This window comes from Sphaeramia orbicularis, chromosome 1, assembly GCF_902148855.1.
Source record: "Sphaeramia orbicularis chromosome 1, fSphaOr1.1, whole genome shotgun sequence".
NCBI lineage: Eukaryota > Metazoa > Chordata > Actinopteri > Kurtiformes > Apogonidae > Sphaeramia > Sphaeramia orbicularis.
The window spans coordinates 56,186,510-56,211,502 of NC_043957.1; the positions used below are offsets into that span (position 1 = coordinate 56,186,510).

At 40.3% G+C, this 24,993-nt stretch overlaps 1 protein-coding gene across 2 annotated transcripts in view; it reads left to right on the forward strand.

Annotated features, from left to right (window-relative positions):
• LOC115425260 (protein AF-17) overlaps window positions 1–24,993 on the forward strand; it is a 61,365-nt gene that overhangs the window by 16,199 nt on the left and 20,173 nt on the right. For both annotated transcript variants that reach the window (XM_030142666.1, XM_030142675.1), the window contains exons 6-14: window positions 226–319; window positions 534–641; window positions 4,300–4,389; window positions 4,487–4,640; window positions 11,337–12,164; window positions 13,766–13,965; window positions 16,437–16,554; window positions 17,984–18,050; window positions 18,397–18,545. In XM_030142666.1, coding sequence (XP_029998526.1) covers window positions 226–319; window positions 534–641; window positions 4,300–4,389; window positions 4,487–4,640; window positions 11,337–12,164; window positions 13,766–13,965; window positions 16,437–16,554; window positions 17,984–18,050; window positions 18,397–18,545 — 1,808 coding nt within the window. The remainder of the gene's footprint in view (window positions 1–225; window positions 320–533; window positions 642–4,299; window positions 4,390–4,486; window positions 4,641–11,336; window positions 12,165–13,765; window positions 13,966–16,436; window positions 16,555–17,983; window positions 18,051–18,396; window positions 18,546–24,993) is intronic.

Sequence of the window (24,993 nt, forward strand, 5' to 3'; positions counted from 1 at the left end):
GAGGTTGTTCCAGAGATACCGCCTGTGATATTTCAAGCTGTATTAATTAACAGAAGTCTGTACAGAAGGTGAAAATGTTTTGCACGTCTTGTGGAGTAATTGTGAGTGGTGATTGCAGTCACTGTCTGCTGCATCAGATGGTCTGTAGTCTGTCCTACTCAGATCAGTCTCATGGTGATTCTTGGAGTGTGTTCACGTTCCTCTTGTGTTCCCTTTCCATCTCAGTGCTCAGATGGCTGGTCTTCTGTGTGAGGAGGAGGGCCCTGAAGCTGACAATGTCAAATACTGTGGCTACTGCAAGCATCACTACAATAAGATGGTAAGAAGGATGGATAAAACACGCATCATTAGTTCTTACACCAAGTAGTGCCAACTCTAGATTTCCTGCGCTCAGCAAATGTAGTGGTGCTGATAAGATCTGATTCTCGATTGTTTCAGCTCAATAAGTACTCAGTTTTAAAAGTCCTGCAGCCATTTCTTCATACAGTCCTGACGCATGTGAATTTCTCCTGTGGTTATGTTAATTTGTGTAGCAGAAGAAGTTACGCTCCAGTGAAAATACAAGCAGCTCCTTCGGTCATTCCCGGGGTCGCTCCAGCTCCCCATCACAGGACAAACACCACCATCATAGACAGAGGAAGGTTAGTGCTGCTGGTGATCCATGTGGGTTTGGTATATGAGGCAGTGTACAAATGGGTTTCGAAACTGAGCTATGGTGGAAGCAGAGGAACAAAAAAAAAGCAGGAATTTAGATCTTAAAAGAAGATATCCACTTATTTATGGAGAGTTTGGATTTGTTTCTTTATTATTCAATCAAATAGAATAGATTTTCAACCAAAAAAATTGTTTTGAGAGCATGTTTCTTCAACTTCAACCAAACTAATGTTTGTAAGTGAAAATGTATGATCATTTTGCTTATAAAGCAGTCCTCTTTGCTTGCAAGTTCAAAAGTTTTGCTTGTGAATTCTACTGCACTTAATGGGCAGGGCCTACGCTGACGGAACATGAAACATTCCGCAATAAACCCACTTCTTGCTTGTGTTACGCTACCGGGAGGTAAGTTGATAGTCTGTTCTTCTTTGAAATTGAAATGTGTCCCATAAGTAATGAATTACGCCAAATAGCATAGGCTATAGCCTGCCGTACATTCACAGCCTGAGCAGAGTCTCGGCCCAGAATGTGTATTATAGAAGAGAGATGCACATTTCAGAACCACTGGTTTGTAGTTCCTCTCTCTTTAGCCTGGTGTTTGGATGTATTTTGTATTGAAAGAGTTCAATATTGAAGATCTGAGCAGCTGAGCCAGATCACAGTAGAAGTGGGACTGACAGCTGTAGAAGTGTGTGTGTTTTATAACATCAACAAGAGAAAAACATCGTTCATTTGCTCCAAGTGTGTCATTTAAGTCAGATTATCTGACGCAGTGCTCCTGTATGGACCAGTAATGCCGGCTGATTAGAAATGTGTAAAAGGAATTTGTTAGATTATTGGCCATGTGTGTTTGTTGACATTAGAACAGCGTGCAGTGAGAACAGTGAGGAGTTGCGTCAGCCCGCTACACAGTAGAAACTGGCACAGCGTTCAGTGGTAGTTTATTAATCCATCGTAGTACTGTTGTGTAGATTTTCTGGTATAGTAGGAATCGTGACGTTTAGGCACCGCAGGTTAGGGCTGCACGATTAATCGATTTTAAATCGAAATCGGATTTTTTAATTCCGACAATTTTTAAAAAAGGGAAATCGTAAAATCGATTTCATCTCTCTCATGCCTCCGGGCCGCGCGCCTCCGCGTGCCCGTGGGCTACCGTAGGCTCTTCCTGTGACAGCGGTCTGTCACAGAAGTCCGTGTAATGACCGGACGTTAAATCTGTTCATGAACCCGCAGTACTTATAGCAATATAAGCCGTGGCTTCACGCATGGATCCCGCAATTGAAATATAACTGCAAGCGAATCACTCATCTTCTGTTGTCCCGGATCCGTACCGTACTGTCTTCTTCCGAACCGGGTCCGGGTCTCGGGGTCATCAGCCTCAGCAGAGGAGCCCACACAGCCCTGTGCCCACACACATGCACCAGCTCCAGGGATAGAATCCCGCCAGTGTGTCCTGGGTCGGTCTATTCCACGCACGGATCCCCCAGTTTAAATAGAACCACATGTGGATCACTCATATTAACCTGGTCCACACACACACACGCACGACTGATGCCTGTCACTGACTGACACTGGTATCACTGCTGTGGGCCAGATACCCAGAAAAGAAAGAAAAAAAAAACTTTTTTTTTTTTAATAATTAATTTAGTCCTCTTACTTGCTAAATTTTTCATTCACAAATGTAAGTTCTGTAACACAAAACCAAATATTATTTATGTTTTGTAAGATGATGAAATTTATTTAAAGCTGTTAGATAAATGTGGAAACAAAAAGGTTGTAACAACTATCAGTATTTGCTCTGATTTGGACATTTTCTTATAGTGTATTCCCCCTGACAAACTTATGTTATTTTCTTGTTGTATACATTGTTTGTGTACTCTACTTCATTTCAAAGATTTAATGAAGAGGAAAAACAAAACAAAACTGTAGGTTCATCACGTGATCCCATCACAGCTTTGAGGTCAGAGCAGTGGCTTGCATTGTGGGCTGCTCACGAAAACGACATCTTGACTGCTGTTGCCTTTTCTAGTTATACCCAAAAATCGAAATCGAAAATCGAGTTTTTAGAGGAAAAAATCGGGATTTTTTTTTTTGCCAAAATCGTGCAGCCCTACCGCAGGTACCATGCAACACTGAACGTTTAAATCACAGCCCTGTGTTGTATACGCCTCCCTGTAACTCACTCACTCATTCTGACGTTCTCTGCTCAGGCTGTGAATGTATGGCAGGCTGTAGCCGACGCTATTTAGCGTAATTCATTACTTATGGGACACATTTCAATTTCAAAGAGCAATAAACTATCAACTTACCTCCCATCAGCATAAACACAAAGGAGAAGTGGGTGTAACGTGGAAGGTGTAGCTGGTGCTGGAGCCAGGTCAAACCCACCAATAGAAACTCTTCTCTCATCCGTCAGCGTAGGCCCCGCCCATTAAGAGCAGTTGAACTCACAAGCACAGCTTTTGAACTTGCAAGCAAAGAGGACATATTTTCAAGTAAAACTTTGTAACTCGCAAGCAAAGAGGACTGATTTTCTAGCAAAAGTTTTTAACTTTCAAGCAAAGAGGAGTGATTTATAAGCAAAATGATCATATGTTTTCACTTACAAACATTAGTTTTGATTGAAGTTGAAGAAATATGCTCTCAAAACATTTTTTTATGCAAATCTATTCTATTTGATTGAATAATAAAGAAACAAATGTCTCCATACTTATTTTACCTGCTTCTTACAGCTAAAACCTCACAACCCTTTAAGGGATTTTTGGAGTTTTTTTTGGTTGTCATTTACATTGAAAGCACATTAGGAAAGGCTCAGTTCATGGTCAGTATAAACATGACTGATTACACTGAGAAAAACCTGATTCGGTGTTCATAATACTTCTACCAATATTTGTGCAAATTTATTCATGCCTTTTGGATGGAGAAGCTCCTTAAAAGATTCATGTATTCTCATGCACATATTCATAGAACCAGATTTACACGTACTACTACTTATTTATTTTTCTTGGGGGGTGTGGGGGGGCAACAGTATGATATATATAAGTAAATTTTTCCTTATCAACCTCTTTGTACTTTGTCATCTTGCCATGAGAACAACACAGATCAACTTACTATTTTAATGTTAAAATTTTTCCTACAAATATGTGGGTCTATATTTACCAAAGGTCTATACATGGTTTCATCAATGCATCATTTTGTTACATGTAGAAGCTGAGAAATCAAGTATGGTTGGACAGGTTGAGAGAAAAACAGTTGAACAGCTTGGACATTTCAGCTTATAGAAGCTGAAAAAGATGATGATTTTTAAAAAAAATACAAACAAACAAAAAAAAACATTGTTTATTAGAAGCCCTATATTTTATTCCATTTTTATCATCAAAACCAAGAGGATTCTACATGACAGTTGATGTTCTTTATTTATGTTACATTATTCTTAGTAGTTTTTACATAGCTTCTGCTTTTGAAAATGATTTCTGCATTTTTCATTTTCCATAACTGTGATAACTCAGTTTTGTTGTCTTCCCTCTTCAGCCTCTTTACTGTGAACATTAAATGACATATCCATGTGAAATCTCAGTCATCTGGTATTTGTCGTTTATAAGTAACTCATGTACTTTTTCGCTTGCTATCATACATCTGTCTTTTCAGAGTCATAAGGACAAGATTCGGCAAAAAGAGCGACACAAGAAGTCCTCTGACAGCCTGGGGTCCTCAGTGACGAGCAACATTATCGACAAGGTCTGAGCTGTAGACGTCAGTAAAGATGTAGACAACTGTCAGACAGGGAAACCAAATGTATAATGTCCAATAACTAATTCTGTGTTTTCCGGCGTAGATCTCCTCCAGTCACCACAGCAGCAGCAGTAAAGACAGTGATGGAAAGGCCAAGAAGCTGAGCTCACACAGTCACAGTCATCGCAGCAAGAAAACAGGAAGTACAGGGAAGAGCTGCTCTTCATCTTCCTGTTCCTCCAGCCCCTTCAACACAGGTAGGAACATTGGACAGCACTCACCGCTATTTACATTTATGTGTAAAACTGTTCAGCTTCGTAAAAATAAGTAAGTAAGTAAGTAAGTAGATTTTATTTATAGAGCACTTTTCACAGACAGAGTCACAAAGTGCTTTATCAATTCAAATCAGAATCAAATTAAGTTTACAGAGACCCAACAGAATCCTTCAGGAGCAAACACTTGTGATTGGTGACAGAGGAAGGAAAAACTTCCCTTTAACAGCAGAAACCTCGAGCAGACCCAGACTCCTGAAGGATGGCTGTCTGCCTTGACCAACTGGGGTTAAAGAGAGAGAGAGAGAGAGAGAGTAAAGGAGGAGAAAAGAGAGAGCGATAGAGATATAGAGAGACTGGGGGGGGGGGGGATGTCACATGGAGTACGTTATGATGAATACATAGAGTGTAATCAGTCTGTGGTGGTCCTGGGTCAGGTGGGAGACTAAAAAGCCTTTTTGAACAGGAGGGTTTTGAGGTGTTTCTTAAAGCTCTCTACAGAGTCCATGGACCGTAGGTGTAGAGGCAGGTCATTCCATAGACGTGGTGCCACAGCTTTAAAAGACCTGTCACCGCGTGTGCTAAAACAGGTGCATGGAACCATCAGCAGGTGCTGTCCTGAAGACCCCAAGCTACGAGTCGAGCTGTAGGGCTGGATCAGGGAAGCAATGTATGCAGGGGCCTGGCCATGTAGAGCTCGGAAAGTTAGCACAAGAATTTTGAAATGAAGACGATATAGAACAGGGAGCGAGTGGAGAGATTTAAGGATGGGAGTGATGTGGGTTCTCCTGTTTGTGCGGGTCGGAAGCCTGGCAGCAGAGTTCTGGACAAACTGTAGACGGGCCAGCTCCTTCTTGTTTAAGCATGTAAACAGGCTGTTGCAGTAGTCTAAGCGAGAAGACACAAAAGCGTGAACGATCAGCTCGAGCTCATTTATGGACACCATAGATCTGAGTTTGGAGATGTTGCGTAGTTGGAAGAAACAGTTTTTGACTAGGTGTTTGGAGTAGAATTCTAAAGACATGTCCTGGTCAAAGATGACACCCAGATTCCTCAGTTTGGTCTTTACCGAGGAACTCAGGTCTCCAAGGTGATGTTTGATCCCCGGGATTGTACTATCCGGGGCAATGATGAGGGTCTCTGTTTTGCTGGAGTTCAGCTGGAGGCTGTTCTCATTTAGCCACTGCTTCAGCTCTGACAAGCAGTTGATTAAGGAACTCAGTTTGTGGGGCTCAGAGGAGTTAAAGGAGCAGTATATCTGGATGTCATCCGCGAATAGATGATAGGAGACATCACTATACTGTTGGATAATGTGGCCAAGTGGGAGGACATAGAGTAAGAACAGGACTGGTCCCAGGACAGAGCCTTGGGGCACACCACACAGTATATCTGCTGAGTCAGATTGGAAGTTGTTTATTGACACAGTGAAGCTTCTGCCGGTCAGGTAAGAGGAGAACCAGTCTAGCACATGACCTGACATCCCTACCAGGTCCCTCAGTCTCTCAATCATTATGGTATGGTCCACTGTGTCAAAGGCCGAGGAGAGATCTAGCAGGACCAAGACCGTGGATTTCCTGGAGTCGGCCGCCATCAGGATGTCACTAGACACTTTTAATAGTGCGGTTTCTGTTGAGTGGCGTTGTCTAAACCCAGACTGAAAAGTGTCATAGATCTGGTGTGTCTCCAGAAAAGCTGTAAGTTGTTTAGACACTGCCTTCTCAAGGATTTTGGCCAATAGGGGGAGCTTTGAAATGGGCCTGTAGCTTTTGAGGTCTGTGGGGTCCAGTGTGGTTTTCTTTAGTTTAGGTTCTACGATGGCCTGTTTGAAGGAGCTGGGAAACAAACCAGTTGAGAGCGACAGGTTAAAAAGCTTTGTGACCCATGGTCCAATAGTGTCAAAGACACCGACAAGGAGCTTATGGGGGAGGATGTCTGCAGAGTTGGAGGAGGGTTTCGTTTTGGATAAAAGTGCTGAGATGTCCTCCAGTGTCACAGGGTCGAAAAAGGACCAGGTTTGAAGAGGGGGATCAGCTCAGGTCAGACGGCCAGAGGGTGGTGGGATATTGTGTTTAATATCCCTGATCTTGTCTGTGAAGAAGTTTAGGAAGTCATTGCTGTCAGCTTTACAGAGCACAGGGGCAGCAGGGACAGCAGGGGACACAATGGACTGGATTGTGTCAAAGATTACTTTGGGGTTTTTCTTGTTTGTGGCTGTAAGTTTGTGGAAGTAGCTGGATCTTGCCTCCTTAATCATTTTATTTAATGAGGTTATGAGATCTTTAAGATGTAACCTGTGTACTTCCAACTGGGTTGATTTCCAAAGACGCTCAGTTTTGCGACAAGTTCTCCTTAGGTTTAAGATGTTTTCATTTATCCAGGGACAAGACCACTTACGAGTGACATTGGTTTTCAAGGGAGCCACCTGGTCAAGAATAGAGCTGCAGTGTGTGGCAAAGCACTGGATAAACTCATCAACATCGGGACACTCATTAAGAAGACTAGGGTTAAACAGGGCACGGAAATCCTGGGCTGTGGACTCTGTGATAATCTCCTCTTGGCCCTTCTAGGTGCAGGCTTGGGCTCAAGAGGCACACATAAGTCAAAAAACACACCACAATGATCACTCAAGTGGACATCCTCAACACACACATTTGTGATGTGTAAGCCCAATGAAAAAACCAGGTCCAGGGTATGTCCTTTCTTGTGGGTGGGGCCAGATACATGTTGTTTGAGGTTAAAAGTGTCAGTCATGGCTAAAAGTTCCATTGCTGGGCTGGATGAATTGTTGTCGATGTGCAGATTGAAATCCCCAAGAATTAAAACCTTCTCCAGTTTTATTATTGATGTTAGGAAATCACTGAAATCGTTTAAGAAGGCACCAGCAGGGCCAGGGGGACAGCAGATTAAGAAACGGTAAAACACACTGGAGGAGCCAACCTTGATCATTTGTAACTCAAATGAGGGAAAGTCATCGGTGCTCATCCCTCTGCATGTGTTTTTGTCTTGGTGCACTACAGCAAGGCCACTGCCCCGGCAACAGGGGCGGGGCTGACCAACAGCAGAGCAGCCAGGAGGGCACAGCTCATTTAAATGAATGAACTCCCTATCCCTCTGCCACGTCTCCGTCAGGAATAATGCGTCCAAGTTCCTGTTGGTAAAAAGCTCATTTTTACCAACATGCTGTTACCAATATGCTGTTAAAACACACAACACTTCCTGTGACCTTTCCAAAACAAAAGGCATTCTCCTTTTTCAGCTTTATCAGCAACTCTCTGAGCAGACGTCACAAAAGTGACGCGCTGCGTCACTATGACGTCCAGGTAGTCTAAAGTTGGTAGTATCCTGTAATGGAAATGGACTCCAGGAATAGTACCTGGTACCCAAGTTGAGTGGAGGCGGTTCCACATAGTGGAAACACGGCATAAATGAGGCCGGTTCACTTCTGAATGAGCCCAGCCACCCTATAGTCTGAGTTCTACGCCCTACCATATTGTAAAACCAACAGGCAGAAGAACTCTTATGCCTTGTCCCTACGAAAATGGTTTCGCTCGTATCTACAAAAGTTTTGTATCAGATAGGCCTTTTGTCCACACAAAACCAGTGTTTTCAGTTACTGAAACCGCAGCTTTTTGATACCAGATCTTAGAGTGGATAAATTTGAATGCCGGTTCTGCATCTTCATCTGTATGACTACACCGCAACTTTTCTAAAAGATGATGTCATAGCTCCACCTCTCTAACCTTTCATCCTGGAAGCAAGACGCCACTTCACAACAGCAAAAACAATGGCGGACTACAGAGTAGTGCTCATGCTACAACAGCTGTTGAGCTTATTGTAAATATTGAATCAAAATCTTTGGCTACTCTTTCATTACAATGAGCAACAAACAACCATAGCTAACAGTGTTCACTACATGCTCCTGGGTCTACCACGGAGAGGGGCAGCCAGAAGGAAATATTGGATCAGACCTAGAAACAAGTAGAACCAAGTAAACTTTATGCACATGCTCTATGTCATCTTCTCCATTTTTTGCGAGAGCATTACAACACCACATACAGGCCTGGCATTTGTAGTAGGGATGCACCAATTCCGATACCAGTATTGGGCATCGGCTCCGATACTCAGTGTGTGTACCACTTACGGTCATGTGACATTCACAGTTCAGTGCAGCAGGTATGAGGAGGAGGAATAATGTGTAGGGAGTGTGAAGAGTGTGGAGATTTTTCAAAGTCAATGACGGTGATAAAAGTAACGCTGACTGCAAGTAACATTAAAGACACAGACAGACACGGATGGAACGTTCTGTCCGTCCTCTGCGTACATTCCATCCGTTTTCCAGGGGCTGGCAGATGCATACCCAGACAGAGAATACCAGCGGGAACCGTGGAGGTAGAGGATCTATTCAAAGAGCCACTGTGTGAGTTAGAGAAAAACTACTGACAGATTTAGGACAACTACCCAGGGCTGGGCTGGAGATACGGAGCGGTGCAGACCACCGCCAGCGGAAGTGAAAACCAAACCTACCATTCATTTGTCTTTTCTCTACCTGCTGAAGCTAAGCTTTTAAACCTGACCTGCGAAAACGCTGCAATATTAGTATCACATTGGTGTTACCTCTGTCGTCTCCATGTTTGTTATTGCTGACTTTCTTCTTCGTCTCAAAAAACTTTACTCTTCTTCGTGGTATTTGTCCAGTATGGTTAATTCAGAGCGGCGCCCCCTGGAGGATTAATTGAGAAACGCTCATTCCAACACATTAAATGTCAGTAGCAGCACTTTGTTCCAGTCAGACTAATGACAACGACAATAAAGCACATTTACAAAAGGAACTAAGGACTGGAATGGGATTATTAAGTACCTGTATTGATACTCGGTATCTGCAAGTGCTCAAATGTAAGTACTCATACTCGTACTTGGACTGGAAAAAAGTGGTATCGGTGCATTCCTAATTTGTACTACATCATTTTCAGGCGTTTTCAGTGGTTTCGTGTGGACACAGATATTTCCTGAAATGACTCTGTGAGAGTCGGATAGGAAAAGATGCAGTTTTGTGTGGGCATGGCCTCATTCCTGCTGCTATTAGATTCCTGATTAATATGTGATTTGTATTTTGTCTGCCATTTGTGCTGATGTGTGAACTGCTGGCTGTACAACAATTTGCCCCTAGAGGATAATAAAGTACCTTGAATGTTGAACTTTTATGTGCAACTCAGGTGAGTTCTTTGGGCGTCAGCCTTGACCTTCATTTTCAAGATCAAACTGGGTTTGACTTGAAATTTGGATGTCAGTGTAACCGACATTTTACAGGTCTTTTGGGGTCAGTGCGTAGTCATGGGGGCAGATAGGAGAAGCACAGATGAGGTGAGGGGGTAGTGATACTTGTACAACACAGGGACCAACAGGGGTGTAGGTGCAGGGCAGACCTCATCAACAGCAACATTCAGCATTGGTTGTTTAACTCGAGAACAGTTTCTTGACATTTTGAGGCCTGAAAAATGCATGTAATAAAAACTTTGCACACTCTTGATCAGAGCTGCAGCAGTTTGATTATTTTTGTAATCATTTAATCTGTTAGATTATTTTCTTCAATTAAACAGTTATTTTAATCAGTGAAAAAATAGTAAAAATATGAAGAAGACATGTCTGACAAACAACTTGTCCTTTATTCCACCTGAAACAACAACCATAAAAACTTTAAAAGTACTTCTAAAAATATCTATAGATCTATAGAAATGTGTGTGTGTGCGCGTGCACTTATCTTGTGAGTATTTGTGAATGAGATGCAGCTCATGTTCCACCAGTTCCTTAACCAACAGTTACAGCAAAACAATCAAAGTAATGCAGCATTATTTAGTTTTTTCTTGAGCTAAAGTTAATGACTATCAAAAATAACTATCGACCGCTCTATACGTTCTGAGCGTTCATTAGACTAACACATTAACATTAGCATTGAAAATTACACTTGAAGATTATTATCTTGTGTTGACTGCTGTCTGGTTTAATGCAGACTGGATGTTTCTGCTGCAAATGCTGCTTCACTGAAGGCATGCTCTTGTGATAAACCACCTCTGCACCACAGTGGTTGCATAGGACTTTTTTTTTTGGTGTGGGTTTTTTTTCTGTCATTTCAAAGTGTTCCCACATTTTAGACTTTTTCTGCCTTTTTGTCCTCATCTCTTCTGAGCTACACTCCATGTTATTTTTGTTAATCCTGGCGTCATGTGCATCACAAGTGTCTGTGTGAAACACAACAGTGGAACCAATGTTTAACGACAGTGAAATTAAGGAAATGAAGCTTTAATTTGAGAAAATTTTAATTGAATAATTTTTAAAATTGATGTGAGTCAATTAATCGTTTCAGCTCTACTCTTGATAATTGGTCTCCAGGTTTTTTGGATGAAGTTTTTATAGTATGAATGGGCATCAGTGAAGATGAATGTAAACAGTATGGCACATCAACGCTTTGGCATATTTACATAATCACCATAAAAAATTATCTGATGTGAAACTGAATGAATATCTCTGTTTTTGTGTTTTTTTATAGTCTTTATTTAGTACATAGAAGTAAATCCTAATATCAAATTGGATACCTATTATGTAACAGTACCCCACCCCATCATTCCCTGCAATACAAACAAAGAAATTCTGTTTTTGAATTCATCGTTGCTTGTTTTTCTGCAGGCGGCTCCCTCTCTTCTGCTCAGGACTTCCATCTCTTCTCCTCATCCTCCCGACTGGAGCGTGACCATGAACGTGGAGGTGACGACCACAGTAGCGAGGACCGCAAGGAGTGTCACCGGAGGCCAGCTGTCCAGGAGGACGATGAGGAAGAGGATGACGATGACAAAGAGGAGGAAAAGGACGAGGAAGAAGAAGAGGAGGAGGAAGAAGAAGACGGTAAATACCACAAACCACCAGCGCTGACTCCTGCTGATGGCCCCCTGGGGGGGTCACAGGGCCACGACAGGTCAGAGGGTAGCTCGAGCCCTTTTGAGAACAAGGTGACCATCTCCACCTTTGGCTCCATCATGCGCATCACCTCATCATCTGGGCTCAGCAGCAGCAGCAAAATCCGAAAGATCTCGTCTTCAGGGGACTACAAGCCCTCCAAGTCTCTGTGCAAACCATCCCAGCTCAGCACGCCACCTATCCTGGAGGAGGCGGACATTGAGGACAAAGCCACACCTCCACCGCTGCCCCGAGAAAGGAGGCACCGTGGCAGCAAGAAGAGTCGCCACGGACCGGGTCGGCCACGAGGAAGCAAGAACCGGGAGAGGAGGGAAGAAGAGCATCACCACCACCACCACCATACAGCAGCTCCTCCTCCACCTCCAGCTCCTCCAGCCTTAGCCTCCTCGCTGAGCCCGTCCTCCATCCCCCACCCTGTCTTCCCGTCTTCTTCGCTGCCTCCTATTGCCACCTCTTCCTCTTCTTTTTCCTCCTCCTCCTCTTCCTCCTCCTCCGCTGGCAGTTTTTCCACAGGCCGTGGCAACTCGCTGCTTGGCTCCGGTGAGTCTCATTGAGTGAGTGTATGTATGTGTGGTAGCCCTCGAACTTCCTGTGTGCAAAAATGGAGAAAAAAAAAAGAAGAACTAACCATATTACTATTTGCATTTGTGTGTTTGTTTGCAGCTAAAGCGTTGAGATGTTTCCATTACACACAGGCCACATGCGAAGCACAGCAGCAGCTTATCTGAATATCAAGACTTGAGGATGTTTTAGTGGCTGTAGTGTTTGTTGTAGTCTGCGACTGTGTCTCAGAGTTTGTGTTGAATCTGTAAGAAGCAGAGATATTGTAGTAGATAAGTTGTGGTTCCTGTGTGAACTGCATGTGTCTCTGTGCTGAAGACATTTAAGTGGGGCAGGAAATCCACCAAACATTCTGCTCTCTGGAGCTGTTAGAGTTGAAATGTTGATTAGTTTTTGATTTCACTTTAGTCTTAGTCTTATGATTGCAGAATTACTTTACAAGTACTTTATTTCTATTTAGTTTAGTTGCAGGGTTTTTCAGGTTAAATTAAAATTAAACCTTGTTTTATAGATGCTGAAAAGTGTTAAATGAAATGCATTACATTAAATATGACAATTTTTGTCACAACTTCCAAATAATTTTTTTTGTCACCATTTTTTATATTATCCTCTGCATTTTGCATTTTTCAGTGAAAATCAGGTATCTTCTTACCTTTCTTAATTTACTGATCATGGTTAGAAGTCCCATATATATACAGAGACATTTTCCTCCTGTTAACTTTCAGGGTATAAGAAGTTGATTTACGCTCTGCTGAGTTTTCACTGAAAACTGACTTTTTAATTTTTTACCCCTTGGCCAGTTTCGGGCCAAAGGGGTATTGTAATCGTTTTGTCGTCTGTCTGTCTGTCTGTCTGTCTGTCTGTCCGCCCATTCAACAATGTAATCAGATTATCTGAAGAATGCATTGAGATATCTGCACCAAATTTATACTGTGGAAATATATGAGAATTAATCATTTTTTAGTTTTAAAACCTGGTGGATTTCTTTTACATTTTAGTTTGCGACACGCTTATTAGGAGCATTTTAAGATTACAATAGAAAAGTATAAAAATGCCAGATCGTAGAGAATAGCTTTAAACAAAAGTGCATTTTGTGCATAGCAATTACAGTGCCTAACAAAGTTTGTTAAACAACAAAACACTCAAGAACTCATCAAGAATTAGTTGTCGACTAATTTTGTCGTCGACTATTTATTCCAGAACCAACTGAAACAACAATCACATAAAGTATAAAAGTAAAAGGATATATAAAAATATCTATATAGAAATAACAACAGTATAAAAGTATATATAAAATATCTTTAGATATAAACAACAATAAACAAGTCAAATGATATCTACAAACAGTATGTGCACTGCAGTCTTCAACACATTTGGATCCAACTTACTAACAATTTAAGATGAAACTAACATACAATTGGGAAAAAAATAAAGACAAATATTTTAAATGTTTGTGTGAAAGCTTCAAAATTTAAAGGAGTAAGTGATGGTTCTAATGTAGAAAAGTGAATATATAGACATGTTCTGCCTTTTTGTCCTCATCACTTCTGAATTATACTCCATGTTGTTTGTGTTGGCAGGTATTTATTCCAGTCTAAAGGACCCTCTGACGTTGGGTGGGGGGGTGTGCAGTACCCCCCTCTCTTTGGGTGGGGGGTTGTGCAGCACCTCGTTGTCCCTGGGGGCGGGCATGTGTAGCACCCCTCTCTCCTCAGGACTCCTCTCATCACACGTCTCCTCACTCTCGCTTCCATCAGTCAATGCCGTCTCCAACACACAGGTACCTGAGCCATCCTTGATTGGTGAAGTACTTTCTAATTCAGTATATGAAGGTAATGAGTGTAACAATTTAGTGTGTTTATTGTCTGAGATGGAAACAAATACAAAATTTCAAAAACTGAAACTTAAAGGTGGGAGACTTTCGTGACCAATTTTTTATCAAATCTGTAAAACCTCAGTCATATACTCAGTATCGTGAATCTGTGAGTCTTTCTGTGATTACTCACCGGAATCTCTTGCATTACGGTGAACAATTTCTTAGTGCCATCCACCATAAACAAACCATTTGTTTACAAACAGAGCCAGGAGGTAACTTGGACATCTTCGGAATTTTGTCGCGACGTGCATTGTGGGAAACGGAGGTTCACGCTGCCACCTGACAGCAGCAGTGGCAGAGCGACCATATATTATATGGATGAAACAAACACACAGAAACGGCGGAAACGGCTGGAGGAATATGCATCAAGGGAAGGGAGCTCCTGCCGTTTCCGATTGTTTCTGTTCCAGCTGCCACTGTAAGGTAGCTGCGCGACCCTTCGCTTCCCACAATGCACGTCATGACAAAATTCTGAAGATGCCCAAGTTACCTCCCGGCTCAGTTGGTAAACAAATGGTTTGTTTATGGTGGATGGCACTTTGAAATTGTTGAATGTAATGCAAGAGATTCATGTGAGTAATCACAGAAAGACTTACAGATTCATGATACTGAGGATATGACTGAGGTTTTACGGATTTGATGAAAAACTGGTCACAAAAGTCTCCTGCACCTTTAATCAACCACAGTACTTGATTTGAAAGTGTTCTTTTGCTGTTTTTTTTTCTGCCTTGCATGGCAGCAGCAGCCTACTGGTGTATGAGTGTGTGTGTGAATGGGTGAATGTGAGGCCTTATAAAGTGCTTTGCTCACCAGGAAGGTGTATAAAATGCACTATATAAGTGCAGTCCATTTATATATCTTTATAAACTGACTGTTAGGAATCACTAGTGTTGTAGTGAAAACCACCTAGACTGAGACCAGATCAGATACACAGCAAGAGCATTTTGAGAAACATTACAAAACTCTAAATAGTATATGAACACAGGAATAGTAAGTAACAGACAAACATAAAGCACCAGTGTTAGACTCGGTAAATGTTACGTAGGCCTGTTTAATCTAATGCCATGTCCACAGTAATATATCATTACCATGCACAACAGTAAAGCTTTTATTTACCCATAATGACCCAGTGCTACTTTTGTGCCAATTCCCAAATGAATTTTTCTCTCTATTTAACTTTTATTATATGATTTATCACCATTTATTATAATATTATCGTCTGTGTTTTGTGCTTTTTCAGTGAAAATCAGGTATTTTCCTACATTTACTGATTATGTAGATGTTCATCTAAGCTCAGATTAAAGCTGAGTGTTTTCATATCAGAAAAAGGAAAAACTGAAGAAAACTGACTCTTTTAGCACAATATATCATTAACTGAACATAAAATCAAGTGTGTCCATCCACTGTCATTTATCACACTCCATGGGTTTTACTGGTGAATCAGTGTTGTAGAATCATATCTGATGACCATGAAAAGATGACAAACTGTATAATACCTGAATTTTTTCAGGTGTAAAAGGTATAATGGTTCAGAAGTTATTAAACATCATAGATCAGTAGATGATGTTTTCCGATAGCTTTTTGGGTCTTTGAGGGTTAAAGAGTATTGTTTTCAGTCAAGGTTATTATCATTAACGAAAACTAATGAAATGACGAAAACTAGAATTGAAAAAACATTTTCGTTAACTGAAATTAAAAATATATAATTAAAAGAAAAAATGATAGCTAACTGAAACTGTATTGTGTGTTTACAAAACTAACTAAAATGTATAAAAATTATGAAAAAAATTCCCTTCGTTTTCGTCTTTGTCAATGTCGGATTGATACAAAAGTGATTCATTTCGCTCAAGCAATTTTAGCTAGCGGCACCATACAACACTTCACGGTCCGTCACTTCTCGTCACTTGTGGTTTAGAGTCCTCTCCTCATCCCCACTCTACCTGGAAACATGCAGACTAAAGTTGGGAGAAAGCAGCAGAATCCTGTCTGGGATTTATTTGAATACGATGGCAAAAAAGATAAAAGATACGACGAAACTAAAATTAATACTAAAACTAAACTAAAACTTAGCATTTAGAAAAAAAATGAAAACTAGTAAAAACTAGCAAACCTGCTCTAAAAATGAATTCAAACTAACTGAATTAGAGAAAAAAAAGTCAAAATTAAATAAAACTAAACTATAATGAAAAATCCAAAACTATTATAGCCTTGTTGTCAGTCATGTCTGAGTATGTAACCAGTAGAACTCAACTCACTGCTATATTGACCTTTAAGAGACCTAATCATCTAAGATTTTGTTGTGTGAAAATGACAGTCCTATGCGTCCAACATACATGGATTGAAGGTTAAGGGGTCATCTGGTCTGTGTGTTAAAGGTCCCTCCAGGTTCCAGCACCTCCTACAGTCTGTCATCTTCGCAGCCTTTTGCCAGTTGTCTGTCCACAGCCCCGACACTGCCACCACTACTGAGCCAAGCGCAGACCTCACTGCCAGGTAACAGCAGCAGCATGACATCTATTTGCATTTGCTTACAAAAAGAAGCTGCCTTTGTGTGTCAGACAACTTCAACAAGGAAGTTGAAACTCCTCTGACACAAGTTATTTTCAGTTTAGCAAAACACCTTTTAAAATGTTCTAGTTTTGTGCATGAGTTAGCCCTAAAATGTGATCCAATCTGTATCTAAGTCACAAGCACAAACAAACACAATGTGCTTAACTTAATACCATGCCAACAATTATAATATTTCATGCTTTTATTGAACATGGTAATTAAACACTCACAATATTGCTGGAAAAAGTAGGTGAACCCTGAGGCTAATGACTCCAAAAGGAAATAATTAGACTCAGGAATTTGCAAACCTGATTTCTGATGACTTAATTGCAGATCAGATCACCTTATGACTAAGTCATGCAGAAAACTGGGAAATTTTAAAGAGTCTGCATATTTTGTCTTGCCACTGTATATGTGCCTGATATATGCAAACATAAACAGAGACACATCAATAGTTGACAACAAAACGTATCAAATTACACATGAAAATTAGTGAATTTGTGGTCTGAGTAACTATGTCAAAAAAAAAAAAACTCCCAAAAAATTCCCATTTCCAGTGCTTATTCATTGTGAAAGTGACTAAAACCTCCTCTTTTTAGACTCACATTACCATGTTATGCTTTGACATAAAAACACGGTTGAAACTTTAAATATGTCACAAAACATCAGATGTTATAAAGTTGGATCTCTGTCTAGTACAGGACTAATACAATCAGTTTAACTTTTCTGTTTTTTGCTGATTTTTGTATCAAATGTTCAGACTTAGACTGGATGATGTCCTCACTTGAGGCTCTTGGAAATTTTTCAAACATTTCTTTTAGATTCATAGTACACCATTTTTACCACAAATGTAGTCATCTGTCCTCTTTCATACACTTCGTCTCCCAGAGCCCAGTAACTGAAAGAATTTTAACTATGAGCCTCCAAATCAAAATCCAAATTAGTCATTACACTCAATAATAGATGATGCATGCATTATTTTTTTGAACCCAGAAAAACACACTTTTTGCATCATTGTCCTTCACACATTTTCCATCAAATCCACATAAAATTAACAATGTCAGTCGAGTGTCCTTCACGGTGAAAAGATTTTGGCAATATGAGGTGATGTCTACAGCTGAGAAACCTGGTTGAGGGATACGCTAAAACCCCATTTCATGGCATGATTAACAGCCAGGAGACATGTTTAATGAAAATTCAACAAAAAGCAGGCACATGCAAAATCGCTGCAGACATTTCCTACCACTATGACTATTTTATAAACTACTTGTTTTATCTCATCATCTCATCTCAGCTTAAAAATGGATTAGTATTTGTATTTCTGACAGTGTCCTAAAGTGACCTGTTTTGTTGTTTTTGTCCTTCTTTTCAGAGTCCGACCTCGATGACTGTCGCTTTCCATGTCAGGGGAACTCACCAAGAGAAAGCCTCTCTTCACAGTACGTCTCATTCTGGACATTCTCACCTTTACTTTCACATCCTTCTTATACTCATATGAGACTGAGACACATGCCACAGTGTTTGTAGTGCATACAACCTGCAGACAAAAATTAAAAAACAGTTTCAGGAATGAATTGGCCTAACATTCATTCACGTCATTTGAACTCTGTACATTTGACTGCATTTCAGCTTCTGTCTTAGTAATGAGCAAATGAAAAAAAAAAAAGACAGGAAAATCAAAGCTCAACAGAAACTGTTTAGAAAATGGCCCAGTCCCAGGGTTTTGTTGGTAGTTTCCCAGGCTGGCTGCAGACTGCTGATGCTCTCCCCCTCCTCGTCACCCAGGTCTCCCATGAGCTGTCTTCCTCTTCTGTTCGACCAGAGAGATGGGCTGGGCGCCGGGGTCCGAGCCCGTCCCGAGAACGTCCCCCCGGCCAGCTCCCACATCGAGCTCCTGCTGGAGAAACATGGCAACGGAGAGATGGGAGTGAACAGTGAGTGAGACCATCACTGCAAATTTGAAAATGCAAATTTAACACCCTCAGAGTTGAAATTAACGCAGAGCCAGGGTTTATATGGGAACCACCGGTTAAGTGTTAAATTCACACTTTTGAAAGTGTTAAAATGATTAACACTATGACAGTGTTCAGACAGACTCTTTAAGTGTAAAATATTAACACCACAATAGATGAAAAGAACACTAGATTAGTATTTTAATTAGTGACACCAACAGAGTTAACTATTCAACACTGCACCAGTATTCAAGTAACATTCTGTGGTGTTAAATGTAAATTTAACTAGTGTTTACTATACTACTCATAAGGTGTACATTGTCCACTGGGATTAACACGATTAGAGTTAAAAATGTACAATCTGTTAGTGTTAAGTCTAACCATCCACCACACATGTACAATAATCACTCCAAAAAGTATTGCAATAAAAAAAATATTTATTTTTCTTTAACAGGGGGCTTCACATAAAATTTGACAAGGCGCACAATGCTCCTAAAACCCTGTAAAAGCACCTTTTACAATACTGTCCAAAACATGAGGGAGCTTGGAAGTGCAGGAGACAATCCATGAATTTGTTTGAGGTGCCTGAACAAAAGTAAAACAAAGTAAACAGCTCAACATTGTTGCTGTTTTAGCCAGTTGAATGGTGCTGAAGAGAGAAAATGGGTTTATTAACATAAAACAATACATGAGAACGAGACAAAATCTGGGTTTGAAAACATCAGAGTCCAGGGGAACACAGGATCAGGACGGTGAGAGTCCGAGTTATGGCTCTGAAGTGAAATGGGATGAACGTCTGTGGAGGTCTGAAACAGTGACAGCAGCAGCAATGATCTGGCACCGTACCAGAGCAGAGGAGCCGCTTCTATGGGCTCCTAATGGAGATCTGCTCCAGGTGTGACAGGTGCCAGCAGGTGAAGGTGATAATGAGTCTGAGGGAGGGGTCTGTGGCAACGCAGGACTGCACCATGATACTTACTATTTGTTCAGTAGCTTTGCTCTCAACTCTTGTATGAATTGTATGAATTACCTCAGACTACAATGCAAGAGGCTGTCGAGCTGAAATTAGCATGTTCGACGTTCTAAGTTTGCAGCAAGAGCTAATTTTAGCAGCTGGTTAGCAAGTTGGTCCGAACTGAAATATACACATGATACTGACAGAGCTGACAGAAAAGCTACTTCCAGCCTAATAAATAGCCTTGTTTCAGAAGTAAAATGGTACTTATACGACGCCTCATACGACGTCCATGAGCACACTGGTCTTCTCTGTTGCTCTGTCCAGAAATCAACACCCATTATGGTGTTCAATCATGCTCTTCTACACCTGGTAAATGTACCCCGAAAAATGACACCATCAAAGACACAAGCTGACTCTGCGAGTGTTAGTTTTTATGGATCAAATGTTATATTAACTCTGAATGGTGTTAAATACAATTAACACTGGAAAATCAACACTGGCAGATGTGCTGTGATAGAGCAGATCATACACAGAGAAAAGCCTCTGGGTTTTCTAGCCTGGGAGGACTTTCTGTTATTTGTTTTATTTTTTTCTGGTAAAACACTTTAACCTCATCAGGCCGTCTGGAACACTAATGACCACAATGAGATCATAGCCAGCAATCAGAGTCACAAGCAGCTGAATAATAAAGGAAGAAAAACAGAAATAAAAAACAAAACCCCTACCATGACACTGTGTGAAACACATGCAGAAAAAGATGCTGAACATTTTGGACTTTAACAAAAAATGCTATTTTTAGTCTGCTGACTCACATACATGCACATCAGCTCTTACTGTGAATACACTTTTCTGAGCTACTTACACATCATACAAATTTTTACAAAAAAAATAGACAAGTCATGAAATCAGCAGCTTTTTAAAGAAAGCGGTTGATGTATTTTACACACCCCAATCAGCAACATTTTGGATGGCGTCTTAAATAAAAATTAGTGATTAGTGGCTTTAACCTGTTAACAGTACAACAGAACAAGGTTATAATAGTTTTGGATTTTTCATTATAGTTTAGTTTTATTTAGTTTTGACCTTTTTTTCCTCTAATTCAGTTAGTTTTAATTAGTTTTTAGAGCAGGTTTGCTAGTTTTTATTAGTTTTCGTTATTTTCTAAATGCTTAGTTTTACTTTAGTTTTAGTTTTTTCATAGCTTTTCTCTTCTTCTCCGTCGTATTCAAATAAATCCCAGACAGGACTCTGCTGCTTTCTCCCAACTTTAGTCTCCATGTTTCCAGGTACAGTGGGGACCAGAAGACGACTCTAAACAACAAGTGACAAGAAGTAACAGACCATTAACTATCATATGGTGCCAGCAGCTAAAATTGCTTGTGGGAAATAAATCGATTTCATATCAATCCAACGTTGACAAAGATGAAAACGAAAGGAATTTGATCCATAATTTTTATACATTTTAGTTAGTTTTGTAAGCACACAATACAGTTTCAGTTAGTTATCGTTTTTTCTTTTAATTATAGTTTTTATTTATTTCAGTTAACGAAAATGTTTTTACAATTCTAGTTTTTGTCATGTCCTTAGTTTTCGTTAACGATAATAACCTTGCAACAGTGCATTACTATGTTGTAGTTTTTCCAAAATAAGTCCTTTCCATTTTGATTTGTGCAACACTTTCAATTCGTTCCAACATCAGGACAGTAGAACATGTATCACTTTATAATATTGCTGTCTCTTTACAACACTTACTGTAAAAGACATCCAGGGACTGACTGACACTTAGGGATGATGTGTTTCCGATTTGTTTTGTCTCAATCTGTTTGCAGTCTTAAGGTCTTAAAGTTTTCGACAGTATGGGTTCGTCATTGTTGCATCTTGTGTTTCAAGATGCTTGCATCCTCCTCCTCTTCATCCAGGCCTTTGGATTATGTGCAAAATGTGGATTTACATTGTCTCACTGAAATCTGCATAGATGTCCCTGGAAATGTCGTTGTCTTGATCCATATGCTGCCCCAAAATATCATTGTGCTTTTCAGCTTTAACAGTGCATCTCTGAAGTGATACAGACCTTTTCCATTACATTATTTTAACTCTTTTAACATTTATTATCCATAAACTGCTCTTGTTCCAACTTTTTCTTGGATGTGTTGGATAATGTTGTGTTCATAGCACATTAAAATACAAGTCAAAGGACAATTTAATATCACTACTTTATGTTTTAGTTTGCATTTTTCATGCCATGCCAACTTTTCCTGTTTTTTTTTTTTAATATATATATCCTAGCCTTCATCCTCTGAAAGGAAATGCCCTGAAGTCTCCTTAAACATATTTGCCCCAGGGAGGGTTCATTTGAGTAATGACTGTTTAATGCAGGGACATGAAGGGAAGCGTGGGTTTGTTTCCTCACCCTCAGCTCCATAGAAAAATAAATCAGAAAGCATTTAGAGGACAGGCTTGAATTTCCAGTTCAGCCCTGATGACAGGGCTGCAAAGTTACATGAGATATAGTATTTATCAGCTCATGTCAACACCTTATCACAGAGTTGAGCTGTGGTAACTCGCACAAACCCCATTTCCAGAAAGGGGAGATATTTTGTAAAACAGGAGAAAACATGTATTTGTACATGTACGTTGTATTTTGTTAACAAAAGCATTTGTGTTTTGCAGCCTGTATCACACTTAAGTTGGGACATGGACATGTTTACCTCCATGTCACACGGCCTTTCCTTTTTATGACACTTTTAAATGGTTTCTAAACTGAGGACTCTAATTGTTAGACTTTTACAAGCAGACTTTGTGTCCATACATGCTCAACAGTCTGTGGTGGCCATAGTGTGATTCTCCTCTTCGTGGTGTCCACACAATTTCAGTAAGAGATGTGGACCTTATGTTGAAAGGTCTGCGTGGTCATTTTCATCTCTGACCCTTACAACCTGATATTTGTTTTTCTGAAAATCAGTTGAAATGTGAACTCATCAGACTGCAGCACACACCTCAGACGGGTTATTTTCCTTCTGAAAATATAGTTTACAGTCTACTGATCACAATTGTATTAAGGGGTCTGCACGTTAAATTAAGGAAGTATCACTATAGCAAACTAAGCACAGGTTCTGCTGGAATATTAACATTTTATCCCAACAGTAGAATCATGTCTGTACGAGAGGTATAGATACAGTCAGCAACAACGGGAACGCCCACAAACGTCACATCCGGTTGGAGGAGAGGGGGAAAACAAACCGGTCTCTGCCATTAGCCATAAAGCAAAAGAGTAGCTGTGTGCCCTTTTGCTCCACAAATAAACACAAAAAAATCAACAGTTAAAGTTTTACACTGTACCAAATAGTAAAACGAAAGCACAAAGGAGGACAAAATGGCTTCAAACTATCAGAGGAGAGGAGGAGTTTGGCAGATTATAGGACCCAACAACAAAACACGTGTATGTCTGCAGTCAGCACTTCATTTCAGGTCAGTTTAATGTAATATGAACCATTTCCAAACAATCATAGACTATGCCAGGGGGTTCGGAATATTAGATTGTTTAAACGCTAGTGAACTTTGTACTACATTTATCATTTGTGTAGATTTCCTCGTAACATGTACAAAGTGCACATTTAATACCTAAGTAGAAGTACAGATACTTGTGTACAAAGTCTGGTTAAAGTAGAAGTACTGATTAAAGTTCTTTACTGAGTATGGTATATGAAAAAAAAAAAAAAAAAAAGTGCTGGCTCTGAAATGTACTCCAAGCATAAAGTCAAATCTAGTCCTCTGAATGTCATTTCTATTGCCTGTTTCTGTTCAGATCTAAAAGAACATCAACAACATTAATTAACATTAATTTGTCTGTTTAATGTCAGGTACTGAAATTATGTTAAGTTTATTTCATCATTCTATAGCAAAAGTGATGTAATCCCTTACCAGGTGACTCCATCAAGTAGCAGCAGATGTGTGTAAATGACACTTAAGTCCACTGAGTCGGATCATTGACCCAGTCTTTCAAAACATGGACAACAATCCAACCCCAGGGGATTTCATTTTTTAATCCTTGTCAGAAGGCAATAGCACAGTGTTTTTCAACCTTAGGGTCGGGACCCCACGTGGGGTCACCAGGAATTCAAATTGGGTCGCCTGAAATTTCTAGTAATTGATAAAAATAAAAATTAAAACTTACTATTAAAAATATATGGTGAGTTGACAGAGACGATCACAGTCCATAAAAGACATGACAAACTCTGAAGCTGAAACTGAAGCACTGTGGTTCTGTTTATCTGTCAAATGTTCATTGTGGTCAGTTTCAGATGCTGCAGCTCTTTCATAATTCGTAGTTTGAGTTATTATTTGTTCAGTATTAATTGTCAGCCTTGTAAATCCAAGCTGGACTGACTGTACATATCCTGACCAAGGAAAATAAAATTCTCACTTTGTGCAGTAATCTACACCTGACTTTTCTGCCTCTGTCCATAATAATAGACATTATATAGACTAAATGTCGTCTTAAATTAATGTTTATTTGCAACATAGTATAGCAAACTATTACATGATCAAAAACAAATTAATTTCAGCAAAAAAATGTCTGCATTTTGAATGTCTGGGGCAGGGGTCAGCAACCCTGGTCCTAGAGAGCCACTATCCTGCATGTTTTCGATGTATCCTTCTTCCAACACACCTGCTTCAAATGATCAGCCTATCATCAAGCTCTGCAGAAGCCTGATAACAACCGTCAGGTGTGCTGGAAGAGGGAAACATCTAAAACATGCAGGATAGTGGCTCTCTAGGACCAGGATTGCTGACCCCTGGTCTGGGGGAAATTTGTGATGTTAAAATGGGGTCACGAGCCAAAAAAGGTTGGAAACCACTGCAATAGCGACTCAAAGTACGTCATGACAACTTGTTAGCGTTAGCAAATCAAGTTGAAATTCCACGTTTTTACATTATAGTGGACAGGGGTGAGGGTTGTTTTCCCCCTCGGATTTCCCCGCCCCCAGCAATGACGTCGCTGACGACTGTATCTATTGTTTTGAAGTTTGAGACGGTTGTGGCATTAGATGAAGTGTGAATGTTGTGTCTGTTGTTACCTCCACCAAGGAGGTTATGTTTTTGCCAGGGTTTGTTTGTTTGTTTGTCTGTCTGTCTGTTTGTCTGTCCGTTAGTGTGCAACATAACTCAAAAAGTTATGGACAGATTTTGATGAAATTTTCAGGGTTTGTTGGAAATGGGATAAGGAAGGGATAAGGATTAAATTTTGGTGGTGATCGGGGGTGGGGGGGCCCACTGATCAGCCTTGGCGGAGGTCTGCGCTCTCAGAGTGCTTCTAGTTGGAAATGGGATAAGGAAGAAATGATTAAATTTTGGTGGTGATCGGGGGTGGGGGGGCCCACGGGGGGGGGGCCATTTCCAACAAACCCTGAAAATTTCATCAAAATCCGTCCATAACTTTTTGAGTTATGTTGCACACTAACGGACAGACAG